We start from the raw sequence: 17310 nt of genomic DNA, 5'->3' as shown, positions 1-17310 counted from the left end.
TTTCGAGAGAGGGAGAGCCGCACGCAGCTGCCGCATGTGTATTTGTGTTTGTGTCTTTTTGTTTAAATTAGATATTATATTGACTGTTCAGCCAGATGCCAGATCCCGCCTTTTCCTTTCCCATTTTAACCTTGTTACATTGGTGACAAAGGGGAAGGATGTATGCGCTGTCGTGGAGTCCTCGCCACTACCAGCTAACCGAGGAGCAGCCGCGACCGTCCACCCGGGGACGGAGACGTCACTGCCAGCCGCCAAGGATCTGAGGCACGCTGCCATTCCCCCCATAGAAAAAAAGAATAGAAAAAACAGAAAAGAGAGAAAAGAGCGTGGACCGTCTGCCCATGGCCGGAGGACCAACTACCGTACACCAGGGGAGGAGCGAGCTGTTGTCCACCAGAGGTTGGGGAGTGGCTGAGGGCCGGGCAACAGCGTATCTGGGTCTGGCGAACCAGGTTATTCCTCTCTCTCCTCTCTCTAGCTGTCGCTCCACTTGTCCAAATGGTGGATTTGTATACAATATTCTTTACGTTTTGTTACTTTGGGCTGATTGAAGAACCATCCAGCCAATCATAGGTGAGTTTCATGAGCAGAAACAACCCTTACATAATAGGCCGTCAGTCAGAGAGTCTAATCAGCACGGCTCTGTTCATTTCTACAAAGTTGCTTTCAACAATGCTCATTTATCCATGTTTTTTATCGGCATTGATGTTGCTCTAAATTAATAATCTAGAGATGAGAGGAATCACTTGATGCCATGCGAGGATCGGACGTGTGAATGGCGAGCTCTGCGCACTTTGCTAGTTTTAATATCTTTTAATGACATAAAACGGTGAGATTCGATACACTCTGTTCCATAACTGTTCTAGGAGGACAATATGTCAAAGATTTCAAAATCCTCGGGCTCTGGAGACATAAAAAGACACTTACATGCTCAGGTTGACACCCCTGAGAAGAATTGCGGGAAATGTGGCGAGAGAAGGTCGTTGCTGACTTGGAAGATCTTGCTGTGATACATCGACCAATCACTGCCATGGAGGTGAAATTTACTGATGTGGTCACGAGTGGGGGATGTCGAGAAACGGATCGATTATCTGGAGTCATCGGAGAGGGAATTATCTGCTAATCCGCCAGCAAGCAAGGTGGATTTGAAGCGTGTCTGAGAGATGTTGGAGGACATGGAAAACCGTAGCCAGCAGTGGTATAACGTTCGTATCGTGGGAGTCCCTGAGGGAGCAGAGGGACAGAATATTGTGGAATTCCTGGACGGGATCTTTCTGAATCTGCTTGACATAGCAGGCCATAAGCTGGAAATCGAGCGAGCTCACAGGGTTCCAGCTCAGCGATCCGCTGAGGGAGACGGGCTCCGGTCAATTCTGGCCAAATTTCTGAGATCATCCGATAAAGATCTTGTGTTACGTGAGGCGGGGAGTAAAGGAAGGCTTTCTTGAAAGAACCACAGCATTTTCTTGTTCCCAGACTTTGCGAACTCGACAAGAGAGAAACGTGATCGATTCAAGGAATATAAGAAACTTTTACATCAACAGAAGGTCGCTTTTGTACTGATATTCCCGGCCAAATTGAGAATAGATGCTAAGGATGGCCGTAAAACATTCACATGTCCACAGCAAGCAATATCCTTCATAAAGTCAGTGGAGTGAGTGGGTCGTTTTGTGGTACTCACGTTGTAGCCGAATGGACCGGCTCATGAACATTCGCTTAACTGTTTGAAGATTCTGCACGCTCTTTTTGTGCTGGTTCCGCCTAGCTGCTGGAGTTTATTTTTTAGAGCAACACACCTTCGGGACGGTTTTGTGGATGAATCTACACACTCTTTGTGCTTATTCCGCCTATCGGCTGGAGTGTATTTTGTGGAGTATTTCTGGCAATGTCATTGGAGTGAGTAAGTTATTTGCTTACACTCATGTTGCAGCCGAATGTACTGGCTCACTGAACATTCGTTTGACTGTCTGAAGAATCTACACTCATTTTGTGCTGGTTCTGCCTAGCGGCTGGAGTTTATTTTGTAGAATAATACACTGTCAGGACAGTTATATGGATGAACCTACATGCTCTTTGTGTTTATTCTGCCTATTGGCTGGAGTTTGTTTTATAGATTATTTTTTTGCTGCGTAATTCTGTCTCACAAAATTTGAATAGAGTCAGAGGATTTGAGTAACCTGGCGGCAAAGTTGTCGTGGAGGTTCTCGTAGGTGTACATGTACTGTTTGAGTTTTGAGGGATGGACGCCAGTTGGCGCTTTTTTTTCTGTTTGTTTGGTTCTGGGCACTGTTCGGGGTTTGACTGTTGCACTAATGTTGGAATGTGGTCTTTATAATCCTGTTTTTGACACAATCAATTATTTCTTTCATGTCAAAATGTCAAATGTTAATATGAGTGGATTGTCTCTCTCCACGTGGAATGTGAATGGGTTGGGGTACCCCATAAAAAGAAGGAAGGTTATTTATCTTATTAAGCGTAAGAAATATGATATAGTGTTTCTTCAAGAAACACACCTTTCTCCACAGGAAGCTGAAAAATTTGAAAAGATATGTGGTGGCCATTTTTTTTATAGTGCTGGCTCGAGTAAGAGCAGGGGAGTCATTACACTGATAAGTAAACATCTACAATTCAAATGTCTCAAACAGCGTAAAAATAAATTAGGAAGAGTCATTGTTTTATATAATATACTTATACTTAGATATATCTAAGTACCTCATTTCATCTGTTGTTGATTGCTCAGTTGGAAACATTTTATTCTCAGATCATGCACTGGTGTGTTTAGAGGTGTTGCCACATATAGAGAAAAATAAATCATATAGTTGGTGCTTTAATGTATACCTTTTGCAAAATCCTGAATTCCAACAAATGCTAAAGGCTGAAATCAATGTCTATATGGAGACCAACTGGTCCTCAGTATCCTCTTTGTGAGGCACTCTAGGTGGTCTTAGGGGCCGGATCATACAGTATGCCTCATTCACCAAAAAATCCAAAGCACAAGAACTTGTGGAATTGGAAGGGAATATTAAAAGTGCCGAGGCAGAGCTGAAGCGCAGAATGTCGTCTAATGGCCTCGGAGAACTGACCCAATTGAAATACAGATATAATGCTATTTTGTCACGGAAGGTGGAGTTTTTTCTATTCAGGGCAAGACAGTAATACTTTGAATTGGGGGACAAAGCAGGGAAGCTTTTGGCTAGATATATAAACAGAGAGAGTCTTTTTCTACCCATTCCCTCAGTGAAATCTGCTGGTGGTGAAATATTTACCTCAGCCATTGATATTAATAATGCTTTTAAAGAATTCTTGATCTCTATAGTTCCATGTCTTCGTATAATGATGAAGATATCAGAAACTTTGTGGAACTATTAGAACTTCCTAAACTGACAACTGAGCAAAAACATTCTCTTAATTCTGAGATAAACTTGGAGGAGCTTGGCGAGGTAATTAAGGCCTTGCCTACAGGCAAGGCTCTGGGGCCAGATGGCTTTGCTGCTGAATTTTTTAGATCTTATGCTACAGAACTGGCTCCACTTTTGCTAGAAGTTTATACGAATCATTAAAGAATGGAAAGCTTCTGTCAACCATGATACAAGCCCGGATCAGTCTGATTCTTAAAAAGGACAAAGATCCAAACGAGTGTAAGAATTACTGTCCAATTTCCCTGATCCAGCTAGACGTTAAAATTTTGTCACAAATTTTGGCTAACTGATTAAGTAAAGTTATGACATCTCTTATACATCTAGATCAGGTGGGTTTTATTCGGGCCGTAGATCTTCTGATAACATTAGGCGTTTCATCAATATCATGTGGTCAGTGGCGAATGATCAGGCTCCGGTCACTGCCATCTCACTTGACGCTGAAAACTCGTTTGATATGGTAGAATGGGATTATCTTTTTAAGATTTTGGAAATATATGGGTTCGGGAATACTTTTATTGGATGGATTAAATTACTTTATATACACCCGGTAGTGGCAGTACAAAGAAAAGGATTAATTTCAGATTATTTTACTCTGGATAGGTCCTCATTATTGTTCTGTCTTGCCCTGGAACCATTAGCAGCTGTGATAAGAAAGGAGGATGATTTTCCAGGGGTGGTGGCGGGTGGTATGGCACATAAGCTTTTGCTTTACGCAGATTATATTTTATTATTTGTCTCCGACCCCACTAGATCTATGCCTTGCCTCCACAGATTTATTAATTCCTTTTCGAAGTTCTCAGGATACAGAGTCAGCTGGTCTAAATCCGAAGCTTTGGCTCTGACAGCGTACTGCCTAGTAACGACTTTTCAGCCGGGCACCTTCCAGTGGCCCAAACAGGGCATTAAGTATTTGGGCATTTTATTCCCAGCAAATTTGTGTGATTTAGTTAATTTTGACACTTTAATAAAAAGGTTTTAGAGTGAAATGGGCAGGTAGGCTTCATTACATTCATCTATGATTGGGAAGTTTAATGTTATTAAAATGAATTGTATTCCAAAATTCAACTACCTGCTACAATCTCTCCCTGTAGACCCCTCTCTTATTTCAAGCAATTTGATAGCATAGCAAAGTCCTTCATTTGGAATGGTAAACGTCCCAGATTGCATTTCAATAAATTACATAGGCTGATTGACAATGGTGCGCCTACCCAAGATTTTTTTTTATTATTATGCATTCAGTCTCAGACATTTGGCTCATTGGTCGCTTCCACCTGAGAGAGCCCCTCTCTGGTTTTGTATTGAACAGGAAGTTCTTGCCCCTATTTCGCCATTGCAAAGCCTTTCTGTTAAACTATCCGGAGAAGTTAAGTTACACCCCGTTATCTCGCATTTGCACTCAGTATGGACAAAAGTGTCCAGAGTGTTTAATTCCGACATTTATTTAAAGGTTGCCTTGAGCATATGACTGAACCCAAAATTATGTATTAATAAGTCCCCTTTCTGCTGGTCAGAGTGGATTGTGAGGGAGGTTAATACGCTCGGTGACATATATGAGAGTGATGTGTTGAGATCCTTTGAAAATATGGTTCTACATTTTAGGATTCCCAGATCTCAGTTCTTTAGGTATTTACAGCTGCGCCACCTGCTCTGTACTATTTTTAGGAGTAGCATACACCCCCCTAAAGTGGCAGATACTCTGGGAGTGGTGATTACTGCTTTTAAAAAAGGTCATGAGGCATCAGTGTATTACTCCCTGCTAATTCAGAGTCTGGGGGATGGAGCTTCAACTTCTCTCAAGAGATTATGGGAGAAAGATTTAAAGAGCACCTATTATGGTTTTTCAGATATTACCTTTCATATAGTTTGTTATATAGCTGTTTGTGAAGTTAAAAAAACTGCAAAGTTTCAAAAATCAAAGTGCACAACAAATGGAGTTATTGACTCCCAAAAGAAAGAACCGATTCTGAACACCTGAAACGAGTCATTAGTAATTCCAGATTTACTTCCTGTACTAACCTATGTAATTTGGTAACAAAAAACCCGCCTCTGGGCTTTATTGGCTGCTCGCAAATAGCTTTGACCTGCCCTCAAACACTACACTAAGTGGTAGACCAACCACATCAGATTGGGACATCTGACCAATCAGAGCATAGTAGGCTCTCTGAAAGGAGGAGTTTAGAATGAATCCTTTAGAACGGATCATTGAACGAGTCGTTTTTGACACTGGGAAAAAAGGTAATGCTGCATTTTAAATTATGAGCAAATTAAAGTGTTTTTTGACCTTGGATGCATGTAAATCTATTGTATGAGACCTTTAAAACAAAATTAGGCACGTTTAAAAACCATAATAGAAAAAAACCTTTAAACTTGGTATTGGAGGAGGGAGTGTGGGCTAGGATTCTAAAAAACATCAAGTCTACATCTAGAGTTTTGTTCGTGAGGAGAGGTTTGATTTATATAATTTGATTCCGTATTTTCTGTTATGTTTATTTAATTTGTGAATGGAATCAATAAAAATTGTTAATAACAAAAATAATCTAGAGATGAGGAACACACAAATGAGAGTTATCACATATCATTCTTGATTGGCAGCATTACGTGAAATGCACTGCAGAAAAAAACAAAGGACAATCCTTCTTTTAAGCACACATTGTAAGTGGAGTATATATCAGCGCATGAGTCTTCATTAAGTTATGCTTTTTACATTATGTTTGTGAGGTAATAGTTTGATAGGGTATTTTTGCCAATTTAAGCAGATTACTAGATCTGTTTTAAATATGTACAGCTATTTTTAATACCAGCACCTGTTTTTTACCTCTATGTTGGTGTGCAGTCAACAAACTGTAGGAAAAAAGATAGATATGCTGTGTTCTTAGAACCCAGACATTTTACTGAAGTGAATAGATATGTAGACATGCTTTTTTATACATGAAAACATACGGACGTTATTGAAACTCATAATCATTATAAGACTTTTATTGTTGTCTTTTGATAAAAGTCATGCTCAGCAACTCACAAACTGTAGGGAAATGATAGATTTGCACAAGACTCTCATTTGTCACCACCTTCTGGCATCACCGGAAATGGTCACTGAATCATTAAATGTGTCTGAACGAAATTTTGGTGAACATAGTCAAAACACTTGAGCCACTTGGATACATTTAAATCCCACAATGCACAAGCACAGAGTAAAAAAAAAAAAAATGTGCACATGCACAATTGTCATTATTGTAATTGATAAAATAATTTATTCAGGACTAGCTTTGCTCAGTCTTTTATTGTCATGTGTGAAACAGAAGCAAGTGCTCCACAAGATGCCCTTTATTTTCGCAGCTAATTTTGCAATTATTTTGCAATACTTGAATCTTTAAAATACTACAAATATTAAAAGTAAATAATACGTATATATTAATATATCATATATATTAATATATACTGTAATATATTAATACTACACTGTAAGTGTTGGGTCTGTGCAAGCCACCTACTGACAACTGAATACCGTCACCCCCAAAATGACTGCAACGCCTCTGCACCCACTGATCCACTTTCGGATGAAAAGCGCAATTCCGTGTGTAAATGCGAGTGCCGAATGTCGCATGTAATTACAAGCAAGCTTCTATTGCTTTAAAATCCTATAATATCACAATAATATCAAAGATCAGAAAATCATTAACGATCCTCCGCCTGGGGTCTAATGGTTAGACGGAGACCTGGAGAGGCCTTCAAGCCACAGTGTCTCGCACCCACTGTAATATTTGGTGGAGGATCGGTGATGATCTGGGGGTTCTTCAGCAAGGCTGGAATCGGGCAGATTTGTCTTTGTGAAGGACGAATGAATCAAGCCACGTACAAGGTTATCCTGGAAGAAAACTTGCTTCCTTCTGCTCTGACAATGTTCCTCAACTCTGAGGATTGTTTTTTCCATCAGGACAATGCTCCATGCCACACAGACAGGTCAATCAAGGTGTGGATGGAGGACCACCGGATCAAGACCCTGTCATGACCAGCCGAATCTCCAGATCTGAATCCCATTGAAAACCTCTGGAATGTGATCAAGAGGAAGATGGATGGCCACAAGCCATCAAACAAAGCTGAGCTGCTTGAATTTTTGCGCCAGGAGTGGCATAAAGTCACCCAGCAGCAATGTGAAAGACTGGTAGAGAGCATGCCAAGACGCATGAAAGCTGTGATTTGAAAATCAGGGTTATTCCACCAAATACTGATTTCTGAACTCTTTCTAAGTTAAAACATTAGTATTGTGTTGTTTAAAAATGAATATGAACTTGTTTTCTTTGCATTATTCGAGGTCTGAAAACACTGCATCTTTTTTGTTATTTTGACCAGTTGTCATTTTCTGCAAATAAATGCTCTAAATAACAATATTTAGGCATATAGTAGGAGGGGGGTTGGAGATATAGTAGGACCCGTACAATCCAATCCGTGTGATGTTAGCCTGACTGCAATATTAATTTAGATCGATAGATAATCCCTGCTGAGTGGACGAGGATGTAATTCAGACAAATTACTTTTTTTTAATTGTGCAATTACGTTTTAAAATGGCTATATTAGGAAGCAGGACACAATAGCAGACAATAATATTTTCTCTGTTACGTGATTTTCAACGCGCTAGATTTGCTCCTGTCTTGATGACGTATTACGTACGAGGGAGTGGGTGGGGCGGCGTAAACATTCTGGCGCGGGATTTTTTAAACGCTCAGCCAGGTTAGAGAATTTTACTATTCAGACGTCAGTATCTTTGTTGTTAGATAGTTGCCGTAGTAACCTGAACTAGTCGCTCACCAGTTCCACTAAGAACGAGTTGGCTCAAAGCGGGAAATTAGATGTAAAGCAATATGGACAATTAGTGTGTAATGTTGAACTTCCTGCTCTTTCAATGTGCGTGGCGACAATCTACTCGCATTCTACACATGCAGCATCGGTTGTTAAAATACTGAGACAGTTTTTAAGATTTAGCTATCAGAAATCACGCATGGAGCGTTGCAATGGGAGGCAAGAGGAAATGACCCCTCAAACAACAAACACGTCTTTCGGGCAGGTATGTGCTTTGAAGAAACATTATAGGCACTGTAAGGGGACGTTCAGACCGAACGCGTTCTTGCACTGAAAAATCTAGACATAACGCAAACAATAGAACACCTGTGTCTCGAGACGCGTTTTAACAGCTCAAGTTCTTTAAAGGATGTTGATTTTTACAAAAATTAATTTTTTTTCTTAAAAAGATAAATCAGGGTTACAGTGAGACTCTTACAATGGAAGTTAATGGGGCCAGTCTGTAAACGTAAAAAAACTAATTGTTTCAAAAGTATAGCCACAAGATGTAAACAATATGTGTGTTAACAGGATTTTAGTGTGATAAAAGCACTTACTTGATTTTTCTATGTGAAGTTATATCCAGTTTACAACTTCGTTGCCATGACAACATAACGCAGTAAACCCCAAAACACTACAATTACAGTAAAAACAGCGATTTTTTTAACAACTTTACAGCTTAATTAATACGGAAATTTTAACAGAAGAATTTAAGTGCTTTTATCAAATTATAAGCTTCACATTTCTGTCTTTTAAACTCTCCAAAATTGGCCCCATTTACTTCCATTGTAAGTTACTCACTGTAACCACAATTTTTATTTATTTTTTAATTTTTTTTCAAGAAAAGTAGGGACAAGTCTAAATTAATTTTGTGGTAATCGCTTCTGTGCAAGACGCTGAAAAAACAACTGGACGTGTCGCAGTGGGCAAAGGCGTCATCTAGCACGTGTTTACATAGAAAACAATGGTAAAAGAGCACACTCTGACACAAAAATGTATTTGGTGTGAACGGCCCTTATGTTGACATGTCTTGAAAACACTTTGTAATGACCATTTTTACGCATCACAACATGACTTATAATATTTCCAGAGTTTAGAATCTAGTTTTGTCATGTTTTTGTATACTGTAGTATGCGTATACTGCAGAGGAGTACCAGGCTGTCCAGAATGCTTTACGGCAGAGACTCGGACCTGAATATATCAGCACCAGACAGGCTGGAGGTGGACAAAAGGTGAGATGTCAAGTGTTCCTTCATGTTCTTCTTATATACCTATACTCTATTGACCAGTCATGCCTTTTGTCTTTTTGCAGGTTTGCTATATTGAGGGCCACAGAGTTATAAGTTTAGCCAATGAAATGTTTGGGTACAATGGATGGTCGCACTCAATATCTCAACAAAATGTTGGTAAGGACACTATCACAATTGCAATGACCACATGTGCACAGATACCCAAACATTTCCTCTGTTATTGTGTTAATTTAGTCTAATCCCTATTGTTTTTAAATGTCTTGTTAAATGTTACAGATTTTGTGGACCTTATCAATGGGAAATTTTATGTTGGAGTTAGTGCATTTGTGAAAGTTCAGCTGAAGGTAGGTGCTCTGACAAACTGCAAATAGACAATATACACCGATCAGCCACAGCATTAAAGCCACCTGCCTAATAATGTGTAGATCCTCCTTGTGCCACCAAAACAGCACCAACCCGCATCTCAGAATAGCATTCTGAGATTATATTCTTCTCACCACAATTGTACAGAGCGGTTATCTGAGTTACCGTAGACTTTGTCAGTTCAAACCAGTCTGGCCATTCTCTGTTGACCTCTCTCAACAACAAGGCGCTTCCGTCCACAGAACTGCCGCTCACTGGATGTTTTTTGTTTTTGGCACCATTCTGAGTAAATTCTAGAGACTGTTGTGTGTGAAAATACCAGGAGAATACTTGAATACTCAAACCAGCCCATCAGGCACCAACAATTATCCATGCGATTATCTAATCAGCCAATCGTGTGGCAGCAGTGCATAAAATCATGCAGATATGGGTCAGGAGCTTCAGTTAATGTTCACATCAACCATTAGAATAAGGGGAAAATGTGATCTCAGTGATTTGGACCATGGCATGATTGCTGGTGTCAGATGGGCTGGTTTGAGTATTTCTGTAACAGCTGATCTCCTGGGATTTTCACACACAACAGTCTCTAAAATTTACTCAGAATGGTGCCAAAAACAAAAAACATCCAGTGAGCAGCAGTTCTGTGTACGGAAATGCCTTGTCGATGAGAGAGGTCAACAGAGAATGGCCAGACTGGTTCGAACTGACAAAAGTCTAGGGCAGGGATGGGCAACTTTGAAGGGGGCGAGGGCCAACATTTTTTCTCCATTCTACCAAGGGGCCGGATTACAAATCCGCACTCTAACAATGTTCACCCCTTTGCTCAATTTCCTCATTATTGTGGGTAATCTATGCACAACTAATGCAATGTTCTTTTAAAGATTTTGTTACCTATATTAACATTTTTATTTAACAATATTTATAAAAATTAATATAATTAATTTGTAACTTGCGTTTTTACTAAATCATGCAGTTCACATGTAAAAATTAATGTTCAATTGACAAGCAATATACTTTAGACTTACATTTTCAAGAAAATGTATCTAATTTGCATGAACTACATTTGCAACAGACAAACACACAAATGAACAGACAACATTTTCAACCCCACCTTATAAATCAGCTTATAGGTATTAGTTAAAATCTAAATATTATCATCAATAACAATACTGGATATAAGAACATAACATTTCAGTGCATTAACACAAAACATTTCAGCACCACAACATACACACATGGGCTGAACAGTCCTGTGCTTCAGAGAACATTCTCTCTATTTGCAAGACTTTTCAACAATCAGTCAGGCATCTCGAAGTTTCTCCTTCTTATAACAACTTTGTCATTTTTCGCAAGCACAAGCGAAACAGCATTAGATGTCTTTGGTGATTCCCACACTGTCACGGATTTCGTAAAAACTTTTGATGCCTTTTACTGTTACCCTTGTATTTTATTTACCCTTTACATCTGTGAGGAGAGCAGTTCTTGTTTATGTATCTCTCATACTGTATGCCTCTTTGATCACTTGATCAATGGTGTATTTGCAAATCAAATTGAAATCTTTAATGACAGATTAAGTATCCAGGCAAACAAAAGACATGGGTTCCCCTGCGTACATTAACAATAGCGCTCACAATGTCGCTGACAAGCTGAGGTAAAATTTAGCACAATTTACCTTATAAATGATGAGCAAGTGTAAGATGTTGCATGCTAGAATCCTAGAGTGATCAGCAGGTCTCCTAAGAACAAGCAAACTCTTCTGGTCAGTAGTTGTAATAACATCATAAACTGAATGAAATCTTTACATAATCCCTTTTTAAAGAAATAAAATCAATCCTCAGTCTTGTCCGACGGGCTGTATTCAACAATACAGAGGGCCGTATATGGCCAGCTGGCTGCCAGTTGCCCATCCCTGGTCTAGGGTAACTCAGATAACCGCTCTGTACAATTGTATTGAGAAGAATATAATATCAGAATGCTATTCTGAGGTGCAGGTCAGAGCTGTTTTGGTGGCACAAGGGTGACCTACACAATATTAGGCAGGTGGTTTTAATGTTGTGGCTGATCGGTGTAGATTGTATAAGGATTATAAAATGATCTCATTCTCACAGGATGGCTCGTACCATGAGGATGTAGGCTACGGGGTGAGTGAAGGTCTCAAATCCAAAGCTTTGTCACTGGAAAAGGCAAGAAAAGAAGCTGTCACAGATGGATTGAAGAGAGCGCTGAAGTAATAATGGCTAATAATTATAAAATTATTATAATTGTAATAAATGAAATTTATTTTATTTTGCAATCTGACCTTTCAGGTGTTTTGGAAATGCGCTTGGAAATTGCATTCTTAATAAGGAGTACCTAATAGCCATCAATAAACTACCAAAGCAGGTAAGAAGAGTGCAATCCTATAAAATATTTGGGCCAAATTATTGGTGACATCTTGACTTATTTTACTGTATTGCATTAGTTTGCAATGTACCTGAATTTTATCCCTGTTATGGCAGCCACCTCCCCCTATAGACCTGGACAAGGCCAAACGCTGTGATGGTGAGCCATCCGTGGAGAAGGCCAGGTACAACAGCTTGGCTCAAGCCAACAGCTGGGGTTTGACCAAGCCAGAAGAACCAAACAACATTCCCTTACAAAAGATGGGAGTTCAGCCTGTACAAGGAGGGCATGAAAGTGGCACTAGATCCAGGACTTCATTCACAAACATGGCACCACATTCCGGCAACACTTCAGCTCACCAGGATGTTGAAAACAGGCCCAGCAACACCTCAAGGTGATAGAATTTACAGATGAAGTCAGAATTTTACATACACCTTAGCCAAATATATTTAAACTCAGTTATTCACAAGTCCTGACATTTAATCATAGAAAACAGGAGAGATAATTATTTATTTCAGCTTCTATTTCTTTCATTACATACCCAGTGGGTCAGAAGTTTACATACACTTTGTTAGTATTTGGTAGCATTGCCTTTAAATTGTTTAACTTGGGTCAAACATTTTGGGTAGCCTTCCACAAGCTTCTCACAATAAGTTGCTGGAATTTTGGCCCATTCCTCCAGACAGAACTGGTGTAGGCTTTGTCAGATTTGTAGGCCTCCTTGCTCGCACATGCTTTTTCAGTTCTGCCCACAAATTTTCTATTGGATTGAGGTTAGGGCTTTGTGATGGCAACTTCAATACCTTGACTTTGTTGTCCTTAAACCATTTTGCCACAAATTTGGAGGTATGCTTGGGGTCATTGTCCATTTGGAAGACCCATTTTCGACCAAGCTTTAACTTCTGGCTGAAGTCTTGAGATGTTGCTTCAATATATCCACATAATTTTCCTTCCTCATGATGCCATTTATTTGCTGAAGTGCACCAGTCCCTCCGGTAGCAAAGCACCCCCACAATATGATGCTGCCACCCCCATGCTTCATGGTTGTGATGGTGATCTTCGGCTTGCAATCCTCATCCTTTTTCCTCCAAACATAACGATGGTCATTATGGCTAAACAGTTCAATTTTTGTTTCATCAGACCAGAGGACATTTCTCCAAAAAGTAAGATCTTTGACCCCATGTGCACTTGCAAACTGTAGTCTGGCTGTTTTATGGCTGTTTTGGAGCAGTGGATCCTTCCTTGCCGAGTAGCCTTTCAGGTTATGTCGATATAGATACTTGTCTACCTGATTCCTCCAGCATCTTCACAAGGTCCTTTGCTGTTGTTCTGGGATTGATCTGCACTTTTCGCACCAAACTACGTTCATCTCTAGGAGACAGAATGTGTCTCCTTCCTGAGCGGTATGGTGGCTGCATGGTCCCATGGTGTTTATACTTGTGTACTATTGTTTGTACAGATGAACGTGGTACCTTCAGGCATTTGGAAATTGCTCCCAAGGATGAACCAGATTTTTTTTATGTGGTCTTGGCTGATTTCTTTTTTTTCTTTTTTTTTTTTTTTTACTTTCAGTGCATTTTTTTTAATTCTTTTTTTATTAACAATTTTCTATTGTTTCCATGCAGCAAATCAAATAGACACAACAGAAAATGCTAAATCAAACCACATGAAATCACTACTTTTCCCCAGAATATTAACACCCCCCACCTGACACAAACAAGAACTCCAGTGGTCAAAGACACACAAATAGACAATAAAACAGCAGAAAATATTTAGAAACATAAACCACAAAAAAAAACCTACTAGTCTCTCTCCGCTGCCCCTCCCCGAAAGCCTTCCAAAAAGGCTAGATAGCTGCCCCATTTCCTGATGTAAACTACTGTGCAAAAGCTTTAGGCACTTGTGAAAAATGTTGCATAGTGAGGATGTCTTCAAAAATAATGACATAAATAGTTTTCATTTATCACTTAATGTCATACAAAATCCAGTAAACATAAAAAGCTAAATCAATATTCGTTGTGAACACCTTTGCCTTTAAAACAGCACCAGTTCTCCTAGGTAGACCTGGACACAGTTTTTCTTGGCTGTTGGCAGATAGGATGTTCCAAGCTTCTTGGAGAATTCACCACAGTTCTTCTATCTGTTTAGGCTGTCTCAATTGCTTCTGTCTCTTTATGTAATCTCAGACTGACATGATGTTCAGTGGGGGGGCTTTGTGGGGGCCATGACATTTGTTGCAGGGCTACCTGTTCTTCTATTCTAATCTTTTCTATTTGCAAAAGGATTGCTTGGGAGTCTAACATTTATATTTCCTATTGACACACTAAAGCTGAAGATATAAATAACTATCTTAAGACAAATGCTTTTGTGAAACATCTTATGTGCCTAAGACTTTTGCACAGTACTGTGTATATATCCAGGTTGCCTAGCCTTATATATACCATCTCCTCAAATGCCGCCACCCTGCCCAACTCGACGCACCACTCACGAAATGAAGGTGCATCAGTCGACTCCATCATCTGAGGATTACCCACCTGCCAATCATCACGCCGGTCAGGACCCAGCTCTCCATATATCCATCACCAGTATTCAGGACCGCCCCATCACCCAAAATACACAGTCTGGAGCAAAATGAAAATTGAGTGTCCACTCAACCAAAATTCTTGGATCTTAACACATCCCCAAAAAACAATGGTTGTGTCCCCGTCTTCTGAGGTGGGTGTGTCTTTAAGACCAAGTTTATACAATCTAGATTGGGTCCAATAGAATCGGATCAAAATCTTAAATTGCATCAGATGCACCCTTGCATCTCTAGATGCAGACTTGACATTTTTTCGAATCCTAGCCCACGCGAGGCAACATTTAAATAAATGTCTGAAGTAAACACTCTGGACACTTTTGTCCATTCCGCGTGCAAATGCGAGATAACAGGGTGTGACTTCTATGGTTAGTTTAATAGAAAGGCTTTGCAATGGCGAAATAGTGGCAAGAACTTCCAAGTTCGATACAAAACCAGGGAGGGGCTCTCTCAGATGGAAGCGACCAATGAGCCAAATGTCTGAGACTGAATGCATAATAATAAATCAAAATCTTGGGTAGGCCTAGCCCACCACTGTCAATCGGCCTATGTAACTTATTGAAATGTAATCTGGGACACTTACTATTCCAAATGAAGGACTTCGCTATACTATCAAATTGCTTGAAATAAGAGAGGGGGACATCTACAGGTAGAGAAATTAGCAGGTAGTTGAATTTTGGAATACAATTCATTTTAATAACATTAACCTTCCCAATCATAGATAAATGTAATGAAGCCCACCTGCCCACATCGCTCAAACCTTTTTAATAAGGGATCAAAATTAACTAACTAAATCACACAAATTTGCTGGGAATAAGATGCCCAAATACTTAATGCCCTGTATGGGCCACTGGAAAGTGCCCGGCTGAAAAGCCGTTACTGGGCAGTACATTGTCAGAGCCAAAGCTTCGGATTTAGACCGATTGACTCTGTATCCTGAGAATTTGGAATTAATAATTCTGTGGAGGCAAGGCATAGATCTAGTGGGGTTGGAGACGAATAATAAAATATCTGCGTAAAGCAAAAGCTTATGCGCCATACCTCCTGCCACCTCTCCTGGAAAATCATCTTCCTTTCTTATCGCGGTTGCTAATGGTTCCAGGGCAAGACCGAACAATAAGGGGGAAAGAGGGCAACCCTGCCGGGTGCCCCTATCCAGAGTAAAATAATCTGAAATTAATCCATTTGTTTGTTCTGCCGTTACCGGGTGTCTATAAAGTAACTTAATCCATCCAATAAAAGTATTCCCGAACCCATATATTTCCAAAACTTTAAAAAGATAATCCCATTCTACCATATCGAACGCCAGGTGAGATGGCAGCGACTGGAGTCCGATCATTCGCCACTGACCAAGATATTTATGAAACGCCTAATGTTATCAGAAGAGCTACAGCCCCAAATAAATCAGGTGGGGTTTATATGTATAAGAGATGTCAACTTAATCGGTTAGCCAAAATTTTTGGCAATATTTTTACATCTAGCTGGATCAGGAAGTTGGACTGTAACTCTGACACTCACTTGGATCTTTGTCCTTTTTAAGAATCAGACTGATCCGGGCTTGTGTCATGGTTGGCGGAAGCTTTCCATTCTTTAATGATTCTGTATAAACTTCTAACAAAATTGGAGCCAGTTCTGTATCATAAGATCTAAAAATTCTGTGGCAAAGCCATCTGGCCCTGGATCCTTGCCTGTAGGCAGGGCCTTAATTACCTCACCAAGCTCCTCCTCCTGTTTTCTCAGAATCAAGATAATTTTTTTGCTCAGTCATCAGTTTAGGGAGATCTAATGGTTCCACAAAGTTTATAATATCTTCATCAGTAAATGAAGATGTGGAACTATAGAGATCAAGATAGAATTCTTTAAAAGCATTATTAATATCAATGGCTGAGGTAAATATTTCACCACCAGCAGATTTCACTGAGGGAATGGTAGAAAAAGACACTCTTTGCTTTATATATCTAACCAAAACCTTCCCTGATTGTCCCCTGACTCAAAGTATGACTGTCTTGCCCTGAATAGCCAAAATTCCACCTTCCGCAACAAAATAGTATTATATCTGTATTTCTATCGGGTCAATTCTCTGAGGCCATCAGACGACATTCAGCACTTCAGCTCTTCCTCGGCACTTTTAATATTCCCTTCCAACTCCATGAGTTCTCGTGCTTTGGAATTTTTGATGAATGAGGCATAGTGTATGATCCGACCCCTAAGAACCACCTTGAGTGCCTCCGAAGCCACGCCCACAGAGGATACTGAGGACTGGTTGGTCTCCATATAAACATTGATTTCAGCCTTTAACATTTGTTGGAATTCAGGATTTTACAAAAGGGATACATTAAAGCACCAACTATATGATTTCTTTTTCTCTGTATGTGGCAACACCTTTAAACTCACCAGGACATGATCTGAGACTAAGATGTTTCCAATTGAGCAATCCACAACAGATGAAGTGAGGGACTTCAATTCTAGAATAAGTCTTATGGAC

The 17310-nt window shown here is 39.8% G+C and overlaps 1 protein-coding gene across 3 annotated transcripts in view; it reads left to right on the top strand.

Annotated features, from left to right (window-relative positions):
- Positions 1 to 8104: 8104 nt before the first annotated feature.
- Positions 8105 to 17310, top strand: part of rad52 (RAD52 homolog, DNA repair protein) — a 17913-nt gene continuing 8707 nt past the window's right edge. For 2 of the 3 annotated variants that reach the window (XM_051692011.1, XM_051692009.1), the window contains exons 1-7: positions 8105 to 8478; positions 9383 to 9484; positions 9565 to 9658; positions 9779 to 9846; positions 11974 to 12092; positions 12172 to 12247; positions 12364 to 12641. In XM_051692011.1, coding sequence (XP_051547971.1) covers positions 8317 to 8478; positions 9383 to 9484; positions 9565 to 9658; positions 9779 to 9846; positions 11974 to 12092; positions 12172 to 12247; positions 12364 to 12641 — 899 coding nt within the window. In that variant the 5' untranslated portion in view covers positions 8105 to 8316. Of the gene's footprint in view, positions 8479 to 9167; positions 9220 to 9382; positions 9485 to 9564; positions 9659 to 9778; positions 9847 to 11973; positions 12093 to 12171; positions 12248 to 12363; positions 12642 to 17310 lie in introns of those variants that run through there. The other variant, XM_051692012.1, reaches the window with a different exon arrangement.

Source organism: Myxocyprinus asiaticus, chromosome 48 (genome assembly GCF_019703515.2).
Source record: "Myxocyprinus asiaticus isolate MX2 ecotype Aquarium Trade chromosome 48, UBuf_Myxa_2, whole genome shotgun sequence".
NCBI classification, from domain to species: Eukaryota; Metazoa; Chordata; class Actinopteri; order Cypriniformes; family Catostomidae; genus Myxocyprinus; species Myxocyprinus asiaticus.
This window is presented reverse-complemented; position numbering and strand designations above follow the sequence as displayed.